Source organism: Hoplias malabaricus, chromosome 18 (genome assembly GCF_029633855.1).
Source record: "Hoplias malabaricus isolate fHopMal1 chromosome 18, fHopMal1.hap1, whole genome shotgun sequence".
In the NCBI taxonomy this organism is placed as follows: Eukaryota; Metazoa; Chordata; class Actinopteri; order Characiformes; family Erythrinidae; genus Hoplias; species Hoplias malabaricus.
Genome location: NC_089817.1, coordinates 9022659 through 9040054, shown reverse-complemented (window position 1 = coordinate 9040054; position 17396 = coordinate 9022659). Strand labels below are relative to the sequence as shown.

Here is a 17396-nt window from a genome sequence, read left to right as displayed (position 1 = left end):
GAGGAAACCCACGCAGACACAGGAAGAACACACCACACTCCTCACAGACAGTCACCCGGAGGAAACCCACGCAGACACAGTGAGAACACACCACACTCCTCACAGACAGTCACCCAGAGGAAACCCACGCAGACACAGGAAGAACACACCACACTCCTCACAGTCACCCAGAGGAAACCCACGCAGACACAGGAAGAACACACCACACTCCTCACAGACAGTCACCCGGAGGAAACCCACGCAGACACAGGGAGAACACACCACACTCCTCACAGACAGTCACCCAGAGGAAACCCACACAGACACGGAGAACACACCACACTCCTCACAGACAGTCACCTGGAGGAAACCCACACAGACACAGGGAGAACACACCACACTCATCACAGACAGTCACCCGGAGGAAACCCACACAGACACGGAGAACACACCACACTCATCACAGACAGTCACCCGGAGGAAACCCACACAGACACGGAGAACACACCACACTCATCACAGACAGTCACCCGGAGCAGGAATCGAACCCACAACCTCCAGGTCCCTGGAGCTGTGTACAACTTACTAATATTAATGTATTTATATAACTACTGCATTAAAGCTGAAACTGAAAATGGTAAAACAGAAGCTTAAGCACCAAGATACAACTTCTTTTAACAAGAAGCTAAGGCTTCAGAGTGTAACTGCTGCACAATTTAGGCGGAAAGGAAAATTAGAATTAAAATGCGTCCTTCAAATTTTGCAGCAACATGTGGTCCACTGTGTCCTATAACACTGTAGTAAACAATTACCCAGTATCATTTATAAAATGTAAATGTTTTTAAAAAGTTGTTGCATCCATAAATACAAACTTGTATAATTACGTGAGTAAAATCTCAGGTCGACTCGCATTTCTACTGAAATCAGTCTGTAACCGTGACCCCGTCACCAGCATTTAGACTGTTGTTGTGTGTACTTGACAAAAGTGGATGGAATAAGACATAAAGGAAGAAGAAAGTGGTCGATATCTCTGGGAAAGTGAAGAGCAGACAAATAACGGCTCTGGGCCAAAAAGCACGGAAAATAATAAGGTCAAATATTTGCTCAGTTGCAAAATTATGAATAAGCTTCCTGTCATTGACTCAGCACAGCTTTTAATCCCCCTTAAAGCAGCCTGGATGGGGGCTCCACAGATTTACATTTGTCCACAGTTAACCTGCTCATTAAAGGCACCGCAGGAATGAATGAATGAATGAATGAATGAATAAATAAGAAGGAACCACTGCTTCTGTCACTTATTAAAGGGTCTTAACAAGAGCAGAGATAAGCCGTTTGAGAGGAGATAGAAGGAGCTGCCTGGAGACGCTTGGTCATCCCTGACTGGAAATGCAGTGAATCAGCACTTTAACACCAGGATCTGTCTCTCCTGCAGAGGAATGCTCTTTATCTCTGCATTAAAGTGTGAGCAGAGTTTGTGACTAATTCACCACAGGATCCTCTCTTTAGACCAGACCACAAGAAAGTCACAAGTTTGGTGACCCCTTGCTGCCTTCTAAACTTTTCTGACTAATCTTTGCTTTTCATTGTTAATTTCCCAAAAAGTCATAAGAGCAGTAAAGAATGTGCAGATATAAAGCAGCTGTTTGCTGAAACGTGTGTATTCTGGTCAGGTCTTCTTTGGTAACACTGTGCCTATGCCAACATAACATCATGTCTGTAGTTCTGTTTATAAGAATTTGGGGTTTTTTTTGTTTTCTTCCCAGCTGTAAGTGAAGCAAACATGTGACCATGGCAATAAAAAAACAAACAGAACTCTCCTTTTGGAATCAGTACAGTTATCTACACTGTCAAGTGTCGGCACAATGTGACGTGCTGATTTAAAACGGATGCCTTGTTTCTATTTCAGGGTCAGACTGCTCTGAAATTCCAATAAGATACTCTTAAGATTGATAAAAATGTAGCTAGTTAATCGTTCATTCATTCATTATCTGTAACCCTTATCCAGTTCAGGGTCATGGTGGGTCCAGAGCCTACCTGGAATCATTGGGCGCAAGGCGGGAACACATCCTGGAGGGGGCGCCAGTCCTTCACAGGGCAACACACACACTCACACATTCATTCACACCTACGGGCACTTTTGGAGTGGCCAATCCACCTACCAACGTGTGTTTTTGGACTGTGGGAGGAAACCGGAGCACCCAGAGGAAACCCACGCAGACACAGGGAGAACACACCATACTCCTCACAGACAGTCACCCAGAGGAAACCCACACAGACACAGGGAGAACACACCACACTCCTCACAGACAGACACCTGGAGCGGGAATCGAACCCACAACCTCCAGGTCCCTGGAGCTGTGTGACTGCGACACTACCTGCTGCACCACAGTGCCGCCCCTTCGTCACCTATTACTTTACAAATTTAATTATGGCATAAAAATTTAAAACACTAGTACTTCCTTGTATTGTTGGGAGAGAGATAAATAAATGAATGAAATGCATGATAAACTTGTGAGAGTACACTAATCTTTTTTTGTTTTACTTTAGTGTAATATTTAAAATATGATAATATATAATATTTGCTGAGTAATATTTCAGGGAGAGCTTTAGCATCAGACACAAAAGTTTTAATGGAGAATATTAACACTACTGCAGCGTTTGGGGTTCAACTATGGAAACAAGCTGTGCATATGGGATAATACTACTACTACTACTACTAATAATAATAATAATAATAATAATTCAATAATTATATTGTATTTATATAGCCCTTTTCAAGAACTCAAAGACACTTACAATAGTCAATACATAAAACACAGTAAGACAGAGCAAATACAGAATAAAAAATATTATCAAATGGTACAGAAGCATGAATAAATTAAGTTTTTTGAGGAGTATTATAAGCAAAGGAGAAGAGATATTTTTTGAGGTTTGATTTGAATATAGAGAGAGTTGGAGTATGTTGAACGAGATTGAAGAGAGTTCCAGAGTTGCAGAGCAGATCTAGAGAAAGCACGATCACCACAGCTGTGGAAGCTGGAGGGAGGAACAGTGAGAAGCCCGGCTGAGGAAGACCTGAGTGTGTGCATGGGTGTGTAGGGATGGAGAAGAGCAGACAGGAATGAAGGAGCACAGTTATTTAGAGCTTTGTACGTGAGAAGAAGTATTTTGAACTGAATCCTGTACTTTATGAGAAGCCAGTGAAGATGGAGGACAGGTGTGATCTGTTGGTGAGATCGAGTGTGAGTGAGAAGACGGGCAGCAGAGTTCTGAACAATCTGAAGTCTGTGGACAGAGGAAGAGCTGATGCCAAAGAGAAGAGAGTTGCAGTAGTCTTAACGGATGGAGGTGAAGGCATGAATAATTGAGAAAGATTGAGAAAGAGATTTTGGCAATAAAACAGATGAAAACATGATGTTTTGATTATAGAGCTGATGTGAGCACTAAGTGAAAGAGTTGAGTCGAGGATGACACCCAGATTATGAACCGGGGAAGAAGGAGACACCCTTGAGTTATCAATAGAGAGAGAGAAAGGGAACCTACTTTTTTGAGGACTGATATGGAACCGATTAGCAAGGGTTCAGTCTTGTCACTATTTAACATGAGGTAGTTGTGATTCACCCTTTTTATGATTTCTGATAAACACGTTTCTAATAGATTTAGTACTAAAATAAATCTGGATGTCATCCACATAGCAGTGAAAGTCAAGATTAAGATGACGCGAGATATGTCCAAGGGAAAGAATGTATACAATGAAAAGAAGGGGCCCAAGGACTGATCCCTGAAGTACCCTTTGAGTAACAGGAGAAATGTAAGAACTATGACCAGAAAGAGTAATGAACTGTTTTGTCCGTTAGATATGATGTGATATGATATGATGAGATACGTCATAATATGTCAACAGACTCCGTAAAAAAGTAATGGGAGGAAATTGCAGCCAAATTTAGTAAATTGATTTAATTCCCAGGTGCATCAATGTACATTAAAGTGTTACCTTTGACAGCACTCATTTTAATGTGAAATTTTGAGCTGTTTCTAATGAGCAGTAATAGATTTAGCGTCAGACTTGACGCTTGTGGTGTAGCCATACTGAAGACTTTGTGATGCAAAGCAATGCTATGATTTAACACTTCTCTGAAGTTAAGGCTAATTATATCAAATATTTTTCATAATTAAGTTGCAGATATGTAAATGATCCTGAAGTGTGGTGTCATTATTAATGGAATTATAAATAAATAAATACAAGACTTTCTTCAAATCACTGAGACAATGGTATAATTAAAAGTATATCAAAACACACACAAAAAAAAACTTACGCATCATCTGGCCCATGCGTGGGAGACACACCTGTAAAAAATAAGAAAAGAAACAGAAAGAACAGAAGATAAACAAACGTTCACCTGCATGTTAAGTAATTCAGCAGAACAAGCAGATCCAAACCTGAGCATTTCCATCTGCATCGGTCACTAGTGAAGCGAGACTCAGGCCTCAGAGGCATAAAGAGTTCAAACAAAGACTCGACGGCCTGTTAGAATTACAGCAGACTTTTGGCAAGTTTCCACTGCCCTCTGCCAGAGAAAATGACCAGTGCTTTCATCATAAACGCACCTTAATGCAAGGCCTGAGTTTGATCCGGTGCATGAAGATGAACTGCACAAGTCAGAACAACCACTTTCATCCTCAGCTGTTCAGTTTGATCTCTCCTTTGAGATCCACCTAATGTTTTCACTAAAGTTTAATCTGCCGTGCCATTGCAGGGGAAAATAACAATGTTATTACATTAAGACAACTTCGTAGTGAGGTGGGAGATGTACTTTCACTTGAGAGGACTCCTAAAGCTGTCAGGAACATGTGTAATATATGGCAACCTGCTTCTAATGGAGAGTTTAACATATGCACACAATAGAGTTTTTCCCCCTTCCCTGTTAGAGGACCGTTTCGGCCAAAACAGTGGGAAGTTGTTTCGAAAGTGGAGTCCTAATGGACAGACTCAGATTTACACCCGTGCCCCTCTATAAATCCACTGCGATGCCAGGCATAGATCTGGTGCACGTGCTTGTGAACACAGGGCTGCTTTAGTTCAGCCCACAAACCAATGGGCTCTCCGTATAATAACCTAGAACAAGCAGACAGGAAAGAAAACACTGCACTTATGATGCTGACGTTTAACAGTGCTGAGGAGAATATGGGTATTGTGACTCTAAAATGTGAAGAGACTAAAAGAACATTTTATACCTGGTCAGTGAAGTCAGAGAGAGCTTTGTATTGACAAACTGACCACAGGAATTCTGAAGGCCAGAGCCCCTTCGACAGCTTCATCATTCACTGCTGTTTTTCGCCAAGCTGCCGAGTTCTGGATCAGGTCAGTTTCACCCTTACCATTGCCTTACATCTAAATTTAGCGTCTGGAACCGAGTCTGGCTGGCAGCACAACTTTAAAACATAAGAGCCCACCCATATGTAAATGTGTGTATCGTCACTGTCCAATCAAAGTCACGACTTCACAGGAGAAGTAAAAACCACAAGAGTACAGCCACTGTGTTTAAATGATGTAGTAAATTAAAAATGGAGATACATTTCCTTTATTTGATCCTTTATTTATTCCATCCTCTGAGTCAGCTGAAGGCCCATGGCCTCTGTCTAAACTCATCACTGAGTCTAATCACACTCTTACCTAGTCTCACATAGAGCACTCCAGTAGCAGAGATGACTTTGAGGTCGTTGGAAGCTACGCACTGGTAGTAGCCTGTGTCTGTGGTGTCCAGGTCTTGGATGCGGAGTTTAGAGCCGTACTCTGTTTTTCGGATGACCACTCGACCCTGCTCCTGAACCACAGGGGCATCGTTCTTCAGCCAGCGGACAGTGGGCCGGGGGTGACCGGATACTTTACATAGCAGCGTGGCTGTCTGACCCTGCATTATGGTCATGTTGCTTGGAGGCTCCAGAAACTCCAGGAAGTAGCCTAAGGAAGGGGCCAAAGAAGGCAAAGGTCAGAACCCTTAGCAGAAATGCAGGCTTGAAAAGAAAATGAGAAACCCATTTTACACACACACACACACACACACACACACACACACACTTCTCACTTGAAAGGTCCTATTGACAAAAGCACAAATATCTGGGGAAGTATTTTCCACTAGAAAGTGTAAAATAGCCTTTATTTATTTTTAGGTTTGAAATCAGCTTAAGAATTAAATTTGGTCTAAAATTGATTGTATATTGTAATGAATGTTAACATACAGGGTTTATTTTTTTATTTGTTTTGTATGTTTTTTTTTCTTCCATCAATATCCAACTGCCCATTTTAGCTTAATGCTAACATAGTACTGAAATCCCAAAGAGACCACAGCAAAAACATAATAAACTGAATGCCTTACTCTTACAATCCCATTTCTCCACTGATGTTCGCACCCCAGATTTGTGAGCTTCAAACATTTGTGAACTCCGTTTCCAATCTGTTAGTTTCTCTCTCTTCTATTTTTCAGATGCCAAGTTTGCTAAAGATCCCAAACTGAGTGGTCAGAAGTCAATGGCCATAGAGCTGACCCTGCTTTTGAGGGTCTGATCATTCACAAATGTCCCAGAGAGAGCGTGATCCACCACATCTGGATCAAGTCACTATAGCTATTTTTTTTTTCATCCTCTGAAACAAACACATCCCTCTGAGCAGCTCCAGCCTGCTGACTGCAGGGAGAACAAGGCTCATCGGGGAAAGGTTCTGTAGCTTTTGGCAGAGGTTCAATACTGAGGGATTTTATTTTCTTGTAAGACATCTTCTCGCAAAGGTCATGCTCATTGTTATAGCTCTCTGACAACTATGACAAACTTGGACTGGACAAAAACAGATGACCTGCGGGAAGAGTGTAGTCAGAGTAACTTTGACTGAATGCCTTTCGCCTTTGGTGTAAAATAGAGGGGCAATAACTCACATTGAAAACCTGAGTCACTGGTAATAAATCAACCCACAAAGGGATGAAGGGGAGACAGGGAATCTCACGAAAAGAATCATAATGAAAATGTAAGTAAAATGTAAATTAAAGTGATAGGAGCCAAAAATATATAAATAAATAAATAATCAAGTTAATACATTCCCTAGTCTTTAGATTTTAGTCCATCTGTTGCTGTGCATGCTTTGTTTGCCCCTTTTCAAAATGTTCTTTAAAGCTCAGGAGCCCCTGAGGACCACCACAAAGCAGATATGATATGGGTGGTGGGCACTGCAGTGGCACAATGCTGCGTTGGTACGAGTGGATCAGACACAGCAGGGCTGCTGGAGATTTTAAACACTGCCCACTCTCGTAGACACACCTACTACATTGGTTCACCTTGTAGAGGCAAAGTTTCCACCTTGGTGCTAATGTGCTCTTGGTCACTAGACACTTTTTGTGGTGGACCATTCTCAGTCCAGCGGTGACACTGCACACTCCAACTCCAGCAGCACTGCTGTGTCTGATCCAATCGTACCAGCATAACACACATGCACCAGGTCAGTGTCACTGCAGCACTATGAATGATCCACCCCCCAAATCATAGCTGAGGGTCCTGTGGGGGTCTTGACCAATAAAGAACAGTGAACTTCTATTGACAGCTAAGGTTTTTTCCCTCTGTAAAGTTACCATTTTGGGAGATGCATGTTTTCCATTGGACAGCAACGATAAGGAAACAGTGAGGCGCTCATAATGTTATGGTTGATTGACGTATGTGTGTTGTTTTATGGAGGATGTTAATCAGATGTGTATAAGCTGACCTACATAGACATGTTCTAGCTCCATTCACTTTAAGGAGGAATTGGTGCATGTTTGAATTCCTTGGCCAAAGTGTTTTAACCGAGCAAACACTGGACAGAGAGGAGCTGCGGCTGTACCCACACTGCTCCAGCATTCAGCTTTCAGCTCACAGAGGAGTGAGAGATAACACAGTAATGTAGAGCTGAGGAGCGAGAAAGAGAGGGAGGGGAGAGAAAGATGGAGACATCAAGAGAAAGAGAGAGAGCAAGGAAAATAGTGGAGAAGGAGGACAAGAGAAAAAGTATGAAAAGTGTAAGAAAACATAAACGACAGGAGCAAAATAAATAGAGGAAAGGAAAAAAAGAGGAAGAGAGGGAAAAGAAAAACAAATGAGAGAAAATCAGAGAAAGAACGAGACAAAAAGGAAGGAAGAGAGAGAGAGAGAAAGAGAATGCAACAGAGGGAGAGAGAGCATGAGAGAGAGATGGATGGATGGATGACAGGCTCTGGTCAGTCTCAGTGTGTGAAAGGTGTGACCTCAGAGTGGTGTGAGGAGCCAGACGAAGCTCAAATAAACAAACCCCGAGACCTGAGCGCCAGAGCTCCAGCTTATCACCCAGACACGAGGCCCACTCTGCCACTCACAGCGTTCCCAGAAGTCCCCAGCCCAGCACACACTGACCTCATGTCTGCCCACTCCACTGCTGCCACTGCCCACAAGGCAAAGCATAAGGTGGGCTAAAAGTATGACCATAAATGGAAATGGTCTGAACAGGGCGGCATTTACTGTGTAATAATATTTGTGTTCACAGAACTCATAACTATATAGTTACAAATGAAGTTATCAATACGTAAATGAGACTTTTAACCTAAGTACACTGTTGTTGTTGTTTTTTTACTGTGTCCTGTGAGGCTGCTGACCAATCACAGCTCTAGATGAGAATGAACATGTCTGGATAAGTATGTATCTAGTCAAAATATTCATGTAATCCAGCACAACACAATACAAGCTCATCCTTAACCATATCACATCAGTATAATGTAGCAATATCTCTATATTATAAAGCTGAAGCAGAAGCAGCTTTACACCAGAGGTGTTCACTGTAAGAGTCATGCAGCTCCAACCTCTAAGCTGCTGTCACCTCAGTTAACCTTATATTTGGAATTTTTTTTTCTTCTTCAGTGTTCCCAGCCTCAGCTTTCCAGCTTCCAGTCTTTTGAACTAGCACAATGTTAATGCCCTTTACTCTGCTGCCAATCACACGGTGAACAAAGAGGGTTAAACACAGGCTCATCATCAGATCAACAGCACTTAAATCCTTTAATGAGGATATTAAGCTGGGTTCTCCACATGCTGAGGGGAAACTTAATGCTTAGACAACAGAGGATTTACAACAAGTCATGTGTGTTATTTACATCCAGGGGATGATAGTCACCTTAGGAGAAAGAGGAGAAAAAGTGTGAGTGAGGAAGAAACACCTTAACAATTCAGAGAGAGGGGGAGAGAGAGAGAGTGAGATGGATAATGACAGAGTGAGATGGCAAAAGAAAAGAGAGGAAGAAAAAGTGAGAAGGTGAAGTGAAAGAATGAGAAAGTGAGAGGGCAAGATAGAAATAAGAGCAATGTAGAGATACTGAGACAATGAGGCGGTGAGAAAGAATGTGTAAAGGTGAAAAAACAGAGTGCAAGTGGGAGAGAGATATAGGAAAGTAAAATAGAACACGTGAAATAGAGCAAGAAAGATATAGAAAACGTAAGCAAGAATGTGCACGCACGCACAATACAGACACAGGGCGAGAGAGAGAGAGAGAGAGAGAGAGAGAGAGAGAGAGAGAGAGAGAGAGAGAATTAGAGAGAGACATGGGCAGGTTGTTACAGGTTCTATTGTGGGTTGTAGCTGAGGGTGATTCTCGCTTAGTTAGAGCTGTGATGAGTTGTTGTGATGAAGCCCACAGCTCTCTCTCTTTCTCTCTCACACACACACACACACCATTCCATATCAGTGAGTGAAACAGTGTACTAACACTTTTAATATGAGACTGGAGGCACAAGACCACCTGTGGGCTGCAGCCAGTTAGAACTAGCATGCAAAGGCATGCTGCACCAGTTTATGCAGGAGGTAGAAAATTGTTGCAACACTAGCTCATTGTTTCGCAACCATTAGGTGCAGTGTTCCATCAAATCTGGGGCCCTGACCATACAGGACGTCCCACAGCGGGGGCAGAATCAGGGCAGAGCGGGCCGTGAATGTGGACCAACAGTATTTTCGAAACAGCCTGGATAGCACCTGCCGCCAAGCCGTAACTCACTTATGAGCTGCACAATGTAACGTTGGTCCACATGGAACAATACACCAAACACAGAATAATTCAATCACTTTGAAGTTTTCCTCCCCTGAGGGTCGACGGGGACGCTGGCCGACGTACAGACGCTGATTAGAACAAACACAGATAAACAGAGCCCCAAGAACGAGCAGCCGGAGGTCACATCAGTCTGAGAAACTTCAGAGATCCTACATTGTATATCACACCAGGAAGCTTGCTCTCATAGTTATTTATATAGTAACACATGTAAACCTTGTAAAGTATTAATAATGCAAACAGATGTTTTACATTTTTTGACAGTTTGTAACCTCCAGCTGCCCTCAGCACTAAAGAAAATCTCATAATATAAGAACCAATAGAAATGGTGCAAAATTTACATGGAAAATATAAAAATATATTTCTACATTAAAGCTGCACTGTGTAATTGTTAGTAATTTGGAGACCTCTCTGGTGGAAATTTGTAATAGCATGCCATATGTGGGAATCTGATTTTAATTGTCTTCGAAGAGTTTTCTGAAAAGCAGATTATTCCAGAAAATATATGAGCCATGGGTGCCACCCCATTCTAGTCAAGATCTCAGGATCAGCTTTTCATTATTCTCCTGTCAGAAGATTCAAAGCAGTCTCTTTCTGCTGTGACCAGGGCTCAGCGCTGAAACGAGAAGAGGCTGTCAACTGTAAGCAGAACTTGGTAGACACAAGCACTGTTGTGGGCTTCAGATTCAACATGGCATACGTAGCCTTAAAAGGTGTCACAGTCGCGATCTAATTTTTGGCATGAAGTCAGGGAAAACGAAACATGCTGGAGGTTCTCAAGTGGACCATCTTACAGCTTCAAAGCCATGCTGTGGCACCGGAGACTCCTGGCGTTTGATATGGTCCAAACAGAACAGGCTTTTTACTCATCAAGCTTCACAGTGTGTAGATTATGATCTAGGATCTGCTTCTGTCAATAAGATCATGCTAAATAAGGAACTAATTCCACACACCAATACCCAACTGTGACTTTGAAAAAACAGGCAGGCACTCAATTACTTTAAGCAGCCTCCAGGCTTCATACCTCTATATTTACACCACTGTTTACACCAGTCCTGTTGATATGGGTACTTTCACTTCCACTTAATCCCCTCATCAGCACCTAACTGTGAATTTAATAGAACCGGAATTGCACTTGTTCACTTTATTCAATTGTTATACCATTATATTGCACTATTGTTGATATTGCCCTGTACATCCACTATCCTACCTCCCAATCAGGTTATTGTCTTCTGTGAGTGTCCCACTGTCTCATGTATGTCAATCAGTGAGCTTGTTTGTATCGTATGTCCTGCATTTGTCTTCTGTTTGTTCACTTTCGTATATTTATATACTCAGTTAAGTTGGATTTAGTCAATTTTCATTATTATTATTAGCTGCAACTGGGAGAGGAGAGTAACGTAATCTCAATCCTCTGTATGCCCTGTACATACGCAGAATTGACAATAAAAATACTACTACTACTACTACTACTAAGGAGTATGACAAGTCTGAGCCCTCACCCCACACACAGATGGGTTCTCCATGCCAACAATTTAAATGAATACACTAGTGATTGAAACACAGATTTGCTGGAACTGTACCTTTAAAAAAAAGCCTCTATTATCTGAGCTGGAACATCTCAAAAACAAGCAGTGAAAAGAATTCCCTAGGAAAGATATGAAAAACGATATAAACCACATATTCAGTATATTTCCACATTCATTTGGGGATCTTAGTGCCATCCAACACACCAGTTTTGAAAGTATCGTAGCACCAAGGAACATGTTACAGTAATGTGATTACTTTTTTCTGCAATAAAGTAATCTAACAAATTACTGTTTAATATTTTGTCATGTGACTGAATGTAACTAGTGCAGCACAATTGCAGTTAATGGCAAAGGAGAAGAACACGTGTTGCAACAAGTTTGTGTGTGTGTGTGTGTGTGTGTAAAACCAAATATATATATATAAAATCACTATTACAGAGGTGAGTGAGCAAATAGCTTATTCTTTAGCAGTAAGACTGAGGGTTTTTTTCTGAGCACCATTTATGTTTAAAAAAGAGCCCCTTGAAAATCTTGTAACTTTTAATTTATGAAGACTTTGCTTTTGTTAATTCAGTTGTAAAACTTGGGAACATGTTTTAGATCATTATGTATTTTAACCACTTTTATTAGACTCTAATATATTGCTTAAATACATATAGGTTTTTTAGAGAAAACAATAACATCAAGTACAGTGAAAGTAATTTAATACCTGTGTAACGTTCCTGCTACTGCTATAAGTAAACTATGCCTATCATTTTTGTACTTTCCAGATTTGTTCATTAATTCTATTTATGTGTTTGTATGGGATTTAGAATGTAACTTAAAAGTAAAGTAATGAGGTCTGAAATGACATTTTGCAGAATGTAATGAGTAAAGGAATCCCATTACAGTTTGAGTTAAGTAGTGAGAAATCAGTAAGTAACTACCCCAACAAACTGCATCCCACAAACTGTGAAACCAGACAACACAGTCAGTTTTGGTAAGGCTTGTTCTGATTGTGTAAATGATATCAAGACATCATTTAAAGGAACAGGGACTGAAACTGGTCTCTCTAAACAGGGCTGTTTAGACAGGAGAGAATTATGTTGTGATGTTTGAGTCTTGTGGTACTTTGACCAAAGCATATAACAAATATTTAAACCTCGGGGAACGGTGAGGGGTCAAATATATCCCTTTAAATTTACATTTGATATCTCTATTCCTTCATAAGCTCATGAGTGTAAATTGGAATATAAAACATGTAGGTACGTGTTATTTTTCGCAGTGTTTTTTTCAATGAAACTCTGTCCACACATATTATAAAGTTATATTTTTGCCTTGTTGCCCACCTTTACTAGTCACAGAATATTAAATCTTGTCAATATGTCTAAAGTTAAACCACTGATAGCAACACATCAAACAGTGAGGATGCATATTTGTGCTCTGCAACACTAGCCCTAATCAGCATTCAATTTTATGATTCATCTGGAGAATGCCAGTTAAACACTTTTAGCTCGACGTTCACCTCACTGTGGCTCTGCAGCAGATTACAGCGAAGTGAATGAGCGCAGGAATGCTCTCGGATCCCGGAGCCAGGCCATGGACTGCTCCACAGCCTCAGCCTCAGACCTGACGCAATGGAAAATCTGCTAAAAGCCCATCACCACAGAGCAGCCCTCACACATGATGTCACCACCTCCATGTTTAATTAAAGCTGCTGAGGCTGCCATTTGGAACACAGCCTCTTTCTCCCTCTCCCTCTTTCCTTCCCCAATATTTCTCTTTGCTTTATTCTCTCCTTATGCACTTTCTTTCAAGTCCCCCACTCTTTTATTTAAACACCTTTCATTCAGTCCACTCTGTTTGTGGGAGGCTATAATCAAGACAAAAAAACATTGCAGACCTCGATGACACAACTGTTGGCCACTGGCCTTTATTTGGAAAAATGCATTATTTTTGCCTTAATGTGAGACAGATCTGATCTTTTCAGGGCTGTGTTAACATACTACACCCAGGCAGGGCACTAGTACGACAGCAAGATATGGAGTTTGTAATAGTTTAATGTAACCTACATACACTGCAACACGTGAGGGCAGAAACCGCTATTATACACTCTACACTGTGCACTAAAAAGGGCAGAGCAGCCATATTCAAAACGCTTGGAATCACTTACCAAACTGAAAGTATGCAGACTGCAAATTGATAGATTTCACATGAGAATGTATTTAAGAACTTATGGCATTTGGAGCCAAGTGTGTGATGATTTAGACAATGAGTCTAGCATTGTTTAGCAGCAGTTGGTTTATTTCGTGAGTGGACCACCACATGGGATCTTCAATTTTTTGTTATAACTTCTTTCCACCCCAACATTTGAATGCTCTGTTAACTTAGGACCCTAAAGTAATGTGAATTGCATCAGAGGTGCACTCTTAAAAACACATTCATTCTCATAAAACAAAACACAAACAGGCACGAAAAATACATAGGCATAGATAAGCAACCAATGTTTCCTTCCTCTGGGGCACTGAAACCAAATCCTATTCCAGCTGTTAAGCCCAGCACTCCTGATTTAGTAAGCCGCAGGGTATTTATCCATCATCAATACTGGTCACAAGCCAAACTACCTGGACAGGGTCAGATCTCTAGCTCTACTGTGTAAAGGTTTGGGGCCAGAAAGACTGATTGATTCTGGGCTTTGGAGAGAAATAAATCAGTAGACACTGCTGCCTCACTGAGTGAATGCCACCTGTTTCCAGCAGGCCAACACATACTCAGCTGTGTAAATGGCCTCGCAGAACATGTGATGAAAATGTGCAGAACGGCCAAAATCATCAGAAAAATACATTTCGCTGCAATAAAGACACAACCGGGCACAAATCAAACAGACATTCAGAACACAAAGCGATGACAGAAGGGCACTTACCCACTAAAGCAGCAACGCTTAGACAGTGCTCAGAATAAGAGAGAGTTTTGGGTTATTATTTCTGGGTTTCATTAACACTGGCATCTTTTGAAATACTGCACTGTGTTTTAGCCGCTCTAACATATGACCTCACTCCTCAGTGTGTGGCTTCTCTTCTCCCCTTGTCTGTTTTTTTACAACGTGTAAAAATGGCAATAATTTAAAATTTGAACAAACACCAGAGCGATGACCCTGCCTTTAAGAGCTTTAATTCAAACAGCACAGACACAACCCAGAGAAACCATGAGAATCAAGCTTCATCTTAAAGAGAGGCTCAGGCCAAAAATAAAAATGTACAGATGTTTCCCACCCTTTACCCAAATATAGTTCATCAGCCAAAACATGGCAGTTGTTCAAACTGTCTTTCATTCTAACCCTTTTAAGAAATATAAAAAGGGGGGGTAGGTACATGAGCTTTGCCTGACGTAAACAAGGACTACTGACGTGCAGACTGACCAATTAAATGTTTACAGAGAAGGTTATCGACCAATAACGGTAGCTCTGGAGTCAGACCGTCCAATCAGAAGATTTTAGGCTACTTCACCACGCCCCCTTCTCACTCAAGCGAACCAAACAGAGTAGGGGAGGGCGGGACTAGTTTGTGAACGAAACGCTTCCCGAAATTCTATGTAAGCTCTAGAAAAACAAAGTTTTTGAACAAAAAAAAATGTTTGTGAAATTCCGCCCGGACATTTTTTTACGTCTAAAAAAGAGGACGTCTGGTCACCCTATATAAGGCTAATGTATCTAACCAGTGATGGAAGCTTATCGCCATTAGTTGGCATCATGCAAACTTCACAACAAATCATCACACACTATTTTGTCATCTCAAATAGACTGTGCATGACTAATTCAAGATACTATGTTTTAAAAAGTTATAACATTCACAGTAAAATTTATAAAACATTCCCCTTGCTCTGCTTTATTTTCATTCATTCATTCATTATCTGTAACCGCTTATTCAGTTCAGGGTCGCAGTGGGTACAGATCATTGGGCGCAAGGTGGGAATACACCCTGGAGGGGGCGCTAATCCTTGACAGGGCCACACAGACACACCTACGGACACTTTTGAGTCGCCAATCCACCTACCAAAGTGTGTTTTTGGACTGTGGGAGGAAACCGGAGCACCCGGAGGAAACCCACGTGGACACAGGGAGAACACACCAACTCCTCACAGACAGTCACCCGGAGCAGGACTCGAACCCACAACCTCCAGGCCCCTGGAGCTGTGTGACTGCGACACTACCTTCTGCGCCACCGTGCCGCCTCAAAAGAAATCAACTCAGGAAATTAATCAAACCTCCCAGCACTAATATAAAGTTTAGTTTCCGTTGCCCATTTAGTAATATACAAGCACAGCCATATCAAACCACAGATTTAAGCTTTGAAAAATTCAGCTCAAATTTCTTACTGTTGAAATGAACTGATAAATCCATGTAGGGTTCACCCCCATTATTTGTGGAGATCACTTTCCTCAAAACCTTTCTTTGCACTCACCCCATCCTCTCGCTCTGTCAATAAGACATCTGTGATTGGCTGGTTTTCAGTGCACAAACAGCATGTGCTGATCTATGTTATAGTAGACTAAAAAAAAGTCTCATACCACAGTCTTGTGCAGTGGCTATACCACGTGTTTATACAAAGGTATAGATATATAAACACTACATCTTCCAGTCTTAATAAGGGCTCAGAAAACAGAAAAAAGAGACTACACTTCTGTATTAAAAAAGTGAAATAGTTATTTTTGGCTCACGGTCCCTTTCAGAACTTTACCTTTCACTTCACGTCACCACTTCCTTTTAGAAGTACAGGTCTAACACTGGTTCTCATCGTCAATTTCAAAATCTCCTGCTGTTCCTGCTCACTTTAGTCCTCAGCCCCACCTCGCCCCATTGCCAAGACAAATAAGTCTCTACAGCACAACATTCCATTTTTCCTGCTCCACTATTAAATGGGCCTGGCAGGACGAAGTGGCACATTTTCTTTACTGTGTGATTTATGTGCACCAAAGGCTCGTGTGCAGTTGCACACCCTCCTCACTTCAGCATTAGGCCATATATCAGAGATTCAGATGTTCACACAAGCTCTTCCTACACAGTTTGACATCTGTGTGATGAACCAGACCATTATAATGTTCACAAAGTTATTATTTCCTTTCATTCTGCAGAAGTGTGGGGTCTGTGGGGCTGCGAGTCATCAGTGGTGTCGAGTAAGGTTGTGGGGGGAGGGTTACGTTCCACCTTGAGGTTCAGGTTTGTGGTATGTGAAACAATAAGCCAAGAAATGAAGGGAGGAGGAGTGACCAATCTCAGCTAATCCTTTATTCAGGGCTAAGCAGTTCATCTGCTTGTAATCACTAAGAATGAGGCAGGAACGTATCTGATAGCAAGGGCAGTGTTTGGGATTTTAAGGCTGTGACTGTCAGTAAGTGATGTATGAAACATCCTGGACCCTTCTGGGAATAATTAATACAGGACCCAGAAAAAAAAGCATTAAAATTATAAATAGGTAACATTTACGCTTCACATTTATGTCTTTTCAGGCAGGAACATCTGTGTGTGTGTGTGTGTGTGTGTGTGTTTGTACCTGCCACAGATGACTTAAATTAGAAGGTAACGTTTAATTGTACGTTGTACAATGACAATAAAAGCACATCTCACATGTATCACAGTTATCATCTAGCAGTTGCTCATATACTAAGTGGATTGTGTGGATGGGACGATGGAGCATTAGAATTATAATCTAATTACTCTTACTAATGCAGTGTGGAGTTCCTGCCCAAGATGGGAAATGAAACCCAGTGGGTCATGAAGAGGTCAACAGGGTTCCCCAGTTCTCAATAACAATGCTAATGTAGA

General features: G+C 41.4%; 1 protein-coding gene across 4 annotated transcripts in view; it reads right to left on the bottom strand.

The window, feature by feature from the left end:
• ror2 (receptor tyrosine kinase-like orphan receptor 2) overlaps positions 1-17396 on the bottom strand; it is a 99308-nt gene that overhangs the window by 16893 nt on the left and 65019 nt on the right. For 3 of the 4 annotated variants that reach the window (XM_066650669.1, XM_066650667.1, XM_066650668.1), the window contains exons 3-4: positions 5654-5941; positions 4296-4326 (exon numbers count right to left, since the gene is read on the bottom strand). The exons of the other annotated variant lie outside the window; for it this stretch is intronic. In XM_066650669.1, the coding sequence (XP_066506766.1) occupies positions 4296-4326; positions 5654-5906 (284 nt within the window). In that variant the 5' untranslated portion in view covers positions 5907-5941. The remainder of the gene's footprint in view (positions 1-4295; positions 4327-5653; positions 5942-17396) is intronic. 4 annotated transcript variants of the gene reach the window in all.